The sequence below is a fragment of the Saccoglossus kowalevskii genome, chromosome 8, assembly GCF_978046115.1.
Source record: "Saccoglossus kowalevskii chromosome 8, keSacKowa6.1, whole genome shotgun sequence".
Lineage (NCBI taxonomy): Eukaryota > Metazoa > Hemichordata > Enteropneusta > Harrimaniidae > Saccoglossus > Saccoglossus kowalevskii.
Window position 1 is genome coordinate 13164920 of NC_140648.1, and position 9596 is coordinate 13174515.

Consider the following 9596-nt stretch of genomic DNA (forward strand, 5'->3'; position numbering starts at 1 on the left):
TCATTTTTTTTTCACCGGTATTTAATTTCCTTATTTTGATGCTTTCAGCACTTTCACTATGTTTCAAGAACTTGACAGAGAAACAATGAGTACTATTTTTATATTGACATCACATGGATTTAATTTATCAAATTTTACTTATCGTCAAAATTAAGAAGATTAAAAACAAGCAAACAATGAATGTGATTACAGTATCAAATTTGAGCATTCCCTGGGTTATTCAAAAATTAGTGCCATAAATAACAATATTTGTTTAAAATAAAATAGAAAATTGCACCATGAACTATCATGGACATATAAACAGACTAAATTATGTCATACAATTATTTAAGCATTTTCAGTAATTGATTTACCATATATGATATTTTCCCCTGTACATGTATTAGTTTAATACACAAGTTATACTAGTCATTTAAAACGACAATAGTTGTGATTTTTAACATTTTTTGGTTTAAATATAACCACATACAGATGACCAAATCTCACCAAAATTTTGTTTTATACATAATTGCATGGACAAAAGTGACCCACCCTACACAAGGAAAAATCACATAACGGGAATGAAATCAGTCACATGACAGAGACCATAGAAAATTATGATGCACAATGATCACTTATATGAAGTGACACATAAAATCATCAGTGAGAGGCTTAGCCTCTCAAGATGGCAAGGTATTTGACATTCCACCCAGGACATCTTGTACCATAATCCAGAAGGTTCGCTTAACAAAAACAGCGGATATCTTTTGCTACTTGCAAGTAATTTAAAGTACAGCATCAGTATATAGCATGTAATCCAGGTTTTTAGTGTCCACATTTCGGCGATGGCATTACAAATTAATACTAATGACACAGGAAATGTACGGTATTATTAAAAATTAAAATCAGAGAAAAAAGAACGATACTGACATCTATTGCCATATTAAATGTAGCACTGAAATTTCAATTTCCTAATTTGGCAAATTAAATAAACAACAGAAAATAAATAGTTTTTCAGCTTATAAATAATTTCAGCTGTCTGTTTGTCTGACGTCACACAGAGTGCAGTTTACATGCCTCAGAACACACAGCACGACTCCTAACAACAACAATTTACATTGAGGTCATACCCATTGCATTACTTTTAGCATGCAGTATTAAAAAAAAATGTTGATAGACATCTGCAAAATAAACCATTTAATTACCTGATTTCTTGAAGTAACTGTTTCTGGGTAGGTGTATTTAACAAGACTGTCAACGTCTTCGCTAAATGCTCCACATTTTTATCTCTTGCATACTGTTTCAACAGCGCCAATAAAGCATCTTTTTTAGCTGGATCCCCGTAGAGAACTTCATCCACCTGTGAAAGTGTAAATCAAATACAAGAAATCAGTTATCAATAGGGTCATTTAATTATTATTTGATATACAGTCATTAAGCGGCATGCATTTCACTTTCAGATTTTTTACATGTGTCGCATGCATCACATGGGACTCATATTGAACACGATGTGGCATGGCAACAGTGGCATTGTAATTTTTGATCACCACTTTTTATTCTCATCATCAATAGCTACATGTACAATGAAAAAACTGTGGTAAAAATTTGAGAAACAGAAGCAAATTTTGGGATGGCTTCATATATCCTATTTCATAATTACATGTAACTTCATTATCTGCTCTATGTACCATTAATATATTAAATAATGTGTATTTAATAAAGTAACTCTCTTAAACACTACAATGAGAGTAAAATCAAGCATGTTAGAAATTTTTGCGTAGAAATCATATCAACCATGATCCTAGTTCAACTGGTGACAGGGCCGCTTTATTACAACAGTATTATTGGAAAGGGAAGGGGGAATGAATACTAGAAGCTAATAAATATATTTGCATAGTTTTAATTTTTCAATTAATTTGTTTTCTAAAATTGTGATTAATCATGCATGCATATGGGTTAATTGATGAAATATGATACCAGTATGAAATAATTATGCTATTATAATATGAGGATCAAGGTCATATGTATAACCTTCACATGACTATGCAGGACTACTGGTATACTTTATTTACAGTAGATTTATAAACACTGTATTGTTTTATTATTACAATGAATGTAATTTTGTTTTATCATTCACCGTAGACAAGAAGTATGGGCTAAGATATGTTTGCATATCGGATAGACACAATTGCATTCACGCACAGGAGGAAACATAGATAGCCCGGGCTAAGGATCTGAACCGGGTCTAAAAAAATGGCCAGATTTAATCTGTGCTTAGCGTTTAAATCCGTGCTAAACATGCACAGATGTTTTCTTAGCACTGGCTAAGGTATTTGACCTCTTAGCCCTTAGCCCATAAACACTACTAATAAGGTCTACGCTTTCACAAAATAAACCTATGTGTTTTTTTTCCTATTTTTCCAACATTTTGAAAAAAAAAACATGTAAGTTGATAAGAAATGATAAAATACAAAAAATTAGTGAAATTTTGCTCCATGATTCTGGCTTAAAAAATTATGGCATTTGAAGGTTTATCAATTTCTTCATAATTTTTTAGACTGCTGAAATCAGTATTGCAGGTGAACTAACGGTAAAAGGAAAACAAATTCTGTAGTTTTTTTAGACAAGCAGTAACTTGCATGAAAGATTAGTCATGAATGCAATCTAGTAATCAAATTGCAAACATTTGCATCGTAGACTATTTACAGTAAACGTGTATCACTTTTCCCTCAATGCTTTTATTACTGCACTGACATGTATCTACATGCTAGGCTCAGAAAATAAAAACAAAAGTGTCTGGTCATTTTTAATTTTAAAAAAATTCTCGTAAAAAATAGTATTTTTATTTTGCAAAAATATTAATTTGTTTTTTTCTAAAATCTGACTATTAGACCTTTTAAAAAAACCTGTTACACAACCATTTTTAATTGTCATGTGGGATGACCAAAAGAACATAAATATTTCATTACTGGACCTAATTATGACCATACTCGCACAATATATAGACATGTGCACGTTATACAAAATGAAAAAAGCAATATTCAAATTTGTTGATAGAATTTTAACATTTTTAAACCGGATGTGAGGGTGAATGACTCCTGGCACCTAGGTAATTCGATACTATGCGTGTTGAGTCTAGGTAAAAGAATATCCAGATGAATTGAATAACCTTTGAACTGGCTTACAATGTTTTGTAATACTATTACTTTTGTATTATCTAATCAACAAATAATGAAATCACGTTGTAATCTGATGCTATTAGATAATTATATACCTGCCACGCAATTTAACAACAAATCTTGGAGATATATAACCATGTTTTATTTATTATTAGCAGATGTGCTTCATGTATTTGACAGAAGTGTGTCTGTGCTCAAAATAAGTCGTACATTTTTGGTCCAATATATAATAAAATTTTTACATGTACTTCTAGTGATATGCTTTTAATAATGCAAGCAAAATATGATGTGTATTCGCATGTTTTCATTTATATCAATATCTAAGGTTTTCATCGTGTTGTTATTTATTTCGAGGGAAATCATTTCATGTAATATACCAATTTTCTTCATTTTTTCCAGGATTATTTTTTAATCGGCACATGGAGACATATAATAAAGTCGAGAGTCATACAATATGCTATAATCTACTACATGTAACATGCCTGCATGTTCCAATAAGTTGTGTAAATTTGTTTTATGTGCTTCGGTACACATGTCAAAATGAAGAACAGCTGTACCATGTCAGGAATTGATCAAATAGTTGTTCGGTTTCTATGACACCCATCATTCTCATTTGCATTTTCAAGTGTTAGAAACTATTCTGCTCAAAAAGCTATGAAAAAAAATACAGCACATTTAACTGCAAACCAGACCCCTCCCCTACAAAAAAATATTCAAAGCAGAATCTGTTATTAGGTAGTTATTAGTTATTAGTGAGGTGGTGGTGGATTTGCACAGCATATCCACGGGGGCAGACATCCGGGCATTTTGACCGCCTGGCAACCGGAGGCGGTGAAAACAAAGGCCCAAAACTCGCAGAAAACGGTATTTTGGGATGATTGTTGAGACTCCTCTGAACAGTGTAACAAGATTAGCCTTACGTGTGTAACATATATAAATTTGGTTGTTCGGGATTACTTCAAAGTTGAGTTTGTGTTGTTTTCTCGAATTTTCACCGGCTCCACCGGCGTTCCACAGCAGCGCGCACAGAGCCCATAGAAATGCATGTACAGTGGTGCGCGTCGTAGCAACATGGAACGTCTTGTGATGTAGCTCCGCCCCCGAGGATATATATTTTTGCAAGGTTTATGAAGTGAAAATTTATTGAATGAATATTCATATCAAAGACATATAGCACTTTCCTATGACTTCAGTTTGGAGCATTTCTTAGATGCCTATTGTCACATGTACAGTGTAAACCGCCATCCCAGAAAAGTTGAGTGGGTGCATGTTTTCTTCTTTATTTACACTGAAAAAGTTCTAAACTATATTGTATGTCTTTATAAACATCTGCGATCACAAAGTCGTGATGATAAAATGTGCAAAAAATAAACAGTATTTTTGAAAGCATACATAATCGTTAGTTATGCAAAATTCCTAATTATTCATACATACAACAAAGATACAGCCATCACCACTAAATTTCGATGGTATGGTAAAGAATATAATCAAAGAAACAGGCCAATGAAACATTTCTATCCCTTATGTGTGTTCCTGTCGCTAACAATATAATTGTTTAATATATCAGGCAAATTATTTCAAAAAATTTTATTCTAAAATTCCTAAAGTGCGTGATTTAAGACTAAACTTTATGTGATTTCTGACACTACTGCAATCAGAACACACCCTTGGCCCATCAAGAAATCACCCCTATAGGACCAATAATAAAACATAGATCAGCAAGTATAGTAACGATTACTTAACAGGATATATCAACCTTTTTTCATTTTTTATTTCATTTTATTTTTTATTCTTTATTATTTTTTTAAGATTTGATGAACACATTTGAATTTGGATTTCTCAGTGGAAAACATTATTTCACATTCAATTGGTAACTTTAACAAAAAACTCCAATGCTCTTTTGCTTTATGATAGAATAAACGTTTAAATGAAATCCTGTTACTACATGTATATATGGATTAGTTGGCCTGAATATAATTTTAATTTAAATTATCTAGACAACCCCTAATTAATTAATATGAACATTATTTTTGCGGTTGAATGTGAGGGTAAATGGTGAACAAAATATAGTGAGCAAAATTTTGGAAAGTAATTAAAGTAACTACTCGGTATGCACTATTTTGGTCTAAATCAGATCAGGAATCCTTGGAGAAATTGTGAAATAGATTAAGAATTTATTTTTTGAAATGAGTGGGGGAATCCTTTCACGTGCACATGCATTCAGAATTTTCGTTCACATTTTCTTTTTTTCAATATAGCGATATATGTAATTAAATACCACATCTTAAAGAACTCCCTGATTTTTAAATATAAATATTAAATACTAGCTTACTCTTTCACCCACCCCACCCCCAATTTAGTTTAAAATGTGGGCCCTTATCTGTTTCAAAGGGAAATTTTACTCAACATTTATGGCAAGGATTCCATATCTGATTTGGTGCTCATCGATTCTGGCCCGCCAAATTTTACTAACTTATTCACTTACTCTTTCAACATGGCGTCTTACATGCAGACTTCAGTATAGTCTGAATAAAGCCTTCATGAGTACTGAAGTAATTCCGTGTGGTCTACATTGTATCAACATAGGATTGCTGTAGCAGCCCAAAAATTACACAACATAATAAACCCTTGATTACTACCTAAAAATTCTTATTTTTTTGTTAACTCCATAACCATTTTAAATATTGTTGCGAATTATATTGTATTGTATTCTATTCTTCATGTATTTTATTTTATTGTATTTCATTAAATTGCATTTTAATTGTAAATCTACTGTATGTGTATTCTTATTTACTAATGTTGGAAAGGAATTGGGAAGTCTGTACTTGGCAAGAGAATGTATATTGCCAAGTTATGGTAGGTACTCAAAGTTGCAGGCGATCATGACTATGCAAGTGTATATGCAAGTTTTGTGAAACTCACCTTTTGGAAAAAGTGTGTCATTCTTTTATTTCTGTCTTTCACTGACATAGGGGTAACTTTCCTGTTCCATTTATTCTTTACAGCTTTCTGCTTTGCCCCTGGTATCACCATCAATCGAAGTTTATTGGCTCCTTTCACAAACATCTTGGCTGCGTCTGAGTGGTGTATCGCAACGCCGTTGATTTCCAGAACCATATCGCCCACTTTCACCCCTCCTTTTTCGGCAGCACCATTCTTTTCCACAATCTGCACATACACCGGACCAGCGCCGATCACAGTGAAACCGAACTTCCCATTTTTATCGCGTCTTATTTCTATGGTCCTTAAGCAAGACACAACAACGAGATTCGGAGGCACAGTGGAACTAGATTTTGCTATTGTTGTGATTTCATCACATGACAAATTACTCACATTCTGATTGTCAAGTTCAACGATTTGATCGCCGGGTTGTAGCCCCGCTTGCTTCGCCGGACTCCCATCATCTACTGTAATAATGTAGCAAGGAGAGTCACCGCCAATTTGAAATCCAAATCGCTCCGGCCAATGAGCATTCCCATGAGCCATCTGTATGAGTGTATGAGATATTCCAACTGATAATAAAAATATGATAAAAATTGATAAATATATTAATATAATCCTCTTTTTTTTTATCACAAGTCAACAAGACCATCAACAAGTATTTAAAAACATCCAACTTTTTGAAGATTCCAAAAACAGAAAAAAAATGTTTTAAGACTGAAAATTTTGGTGGGAATCGGTTATTGAAACATTTCTGCAATTTTTTAATCTTGCTAAGTAGATATTTCAGAATACATATAATGTTGCCTAGCCATCGGTGACTCAGTATATTGACATAAAAAACAAAAGATTAAATATAAGTGTTGTAACTTGTATTGATCATTTCTTATAAATATCATAACTAATTTTTTATGTCATATTTATCCTTACGGTACAAGCGACTTTGGACAGGCCTTGTTTTTGACTCTTGATTTTTGAGAAATTATTTCCATATTATGAAACGTACATCACCATTCTCAAATTGTTAAATAGCTGCCAATATCAGAACATAATCTGGTACTTGTACCAGAAATAATTACAGGTGGTTTTCGTCTAAACGCAAATGATACCAAGTAATTTACATAACAATAACTAATTATGATGTGGTGTTTTATTCATATAATTAATTAAATTACAACTATATAACTGTGTTCTCTCGACTGGGCCTGGGTTGTTGGAGAGGTGTGTTCAGGGCATACATACAGATATCCATGTATAAAGACTGCCAACAGTATACCACTTGAATCTACAAGTTTAGAATTGGATTTCACGATTTCCGTGGACTTTACTCAAGAAATCTCGCAACAATACACCATACTCTCACACGCATATAATAACGGCAGTTTCGTAACCATTAAAAAACGTTTTTTCACATTAAATTTAAAAGTAAACAACAACAAAGCAAAGAACAAATTTGCTGACTGTACGCCATCACTAATCAACCGTACGATTTGACCTTTTTTATAGAGCCTTACCTTATTGTTTTATCTATAACTTACACACCGTGTTGTTAGCCCCATTATATTATCTCAGAATATTCCACGATCGTTTATGCTTTTATTTAGGCGTTTACCTCTTTGCAGCATCGATCCGCATCACACGATTTAGTCACATCACTTCCACACACATTGCGAGACCTCGAAAAAACGGGATTTCGAAACGAGAACTCTCACTTTTTTGGTTCATCCCATTTTGAGACCTTGATTAGGGGGAGGTGGCACATTTTCAAATGCAGTCGTTTGTTACAATTTCACTGCAAGTTATGTTCCTGAATTTATTTTATAAACTGTATATTCTTAATGTAAGTGTAAAAGTGTGATATAATAAAATGAAAAACAAAGTAGTTTACTATTTTAACTATTTAACCTCTTTCCGTTTGCACCCCACAGATAATTGTGATTGCCCAATACAACAATACTCAAATATCGTCGAACCACCTGTTCTACTGGAGTAATATTACTGTTCTGCCTAAAATATCAGTTTATGTTTGGCCTTTATGTTAATTTATTTTTCAATAATTTATGTTTTCAATTTAGTTCCACTCTCCTCCTGTTTCAAATTATCAATTTATTAATAATAAAGCAAAGGTTAGAGGGTATTCGTTTTTTTTTTTAAACAGAGTTAGGTACGCTTAAAAACATTTTCTCGAGACTGGCCTACAGAGGGCAGCCGACATAACACAGCTGTTGGTGAAGGGTTATGTTTGTGTGAGTATTAATAATACTAGTACCAAGGTAACACAGTAGGTGAAATGGTGTTAGATCACAGCTGTGGCTGTTCAGGGACGTTTTTTTGTGATGGTGCTAACGACAGGCAATAGTTTTAGCTGGACGTTTGCAGTCACTCTACTGTGCGTCTATTTATAGCCCGATCTGTGGTAATATACCTCCCCAGGAAACATTCCTGCTGGGTTTAGAGAGCAGTACAGCACGTAAAGTGGTTGTGTTTTGTTTGTATGTGATAATTCTAATTGGTGGGATCTTGTTTATGAAACGCCGATAGTCTGTACTGACTAGTAACTATGTATAATCCTGTCTATCTTATTACCAACAGTAGTTTATGTTTGAATACATGTAGGTGTAACGTTCCTGTGTGTTGGGGCACAGGAAGCCTAGGAAAGATTAGCCTTTATTAGTCCCCGTTTGGACTTATGTTTTGACCTCCGTGCGTCCGGACCTGTATCATAGACATGCCTGGACCAATCACAATCAAACTTCACACATACATCATACATGATATTATACATATGCACGTCAATTTGTTTCACGATCTTATTCAAGATGGCCGAATGGCGGCCATTTTTGTGCTAAAAATCATCAAAATCAAACATTTTTTGGCTGTTTACAGATGGATTTTGTTCAAAATTGGTATATATATATTAGACATTATAGGACCTTGATGCACATCATTGATTTTCAGATAAGATTCAAAATGGCCAACTGGCGGCCATTTTGTTTCAATGAATGTGGTTCTAGTGCCATATCTCTGACTTTCTTTGACTGATTATGTTCAAATTTTAAATATTCATTATACATCATATCATAGATACAGATATATTAGTTTGACGATCCTATTCAAAATGGCCGAATGGTGGTCATTTTTGTGCTAAAAAATCATCAAATATCAAGCATTTCTGGCATTTATGGATGGATTTTGTTCAAACTTGGTACATACATTAGACATTACGGGTTCCTGATGCATGTCATTTTATTTTTCAGATTGGATTCAAAATGGCTGACTGGTGGCCATTTTGTTTTAATGATTGGGCTTCTAGAGCCATATCTCCGACTTGTTTTGACTGATTATGTTCAAATTTTACATATTCATTATACATCATGTCATAGATAAACAGATATATTGGTTTGACGATTCTATTCAAAATGGCCGAATGGTGGTCATTTTTGTGCTAAAAAATCATCAAATATCAAGCATTTCTTGCATTTATGGATGGATTTCGTT

General features: G+C 33.3%; 1 protein-coding gene across 4 annotated transcripts in view; it reads right to left on the reverse strand.

The window, feature by feature from the left end:
* Positions 1 to 7769, reverse strand: part of LOC100370362 (delphilin-like) — a 34358-nt gene extending 26589 nt beyond the window's left edge. For all 4 annotated transcript variants that reach the window (XM_085502197.1, XM_085502195.1, XM_085502196.1 and 1 more), the window contains exons 1-3: positions 7613 to 7769; positions 6081 to 6670; positions 1185 to 1339 (exon numbers count right to left, since the gene is read on the reverse strand). In XM_085502197.1, coding sequence (XP_085358323.1) covers positions 1185 to 1339; positions 6081 to 6644 — 719 coding nt within the window. In that variant the 5' untranslated portion in view covers positions 6645 to 6670; positions 7613 to 7769. The remainder of the gene's footprint in view (positions 1 to 1184; positions 1340 to 6080; positions 6671 to 7612) is intronic.
* Between the last annotated feature and the right edge of the window lie 1827 nt (positions 7770 to 9596).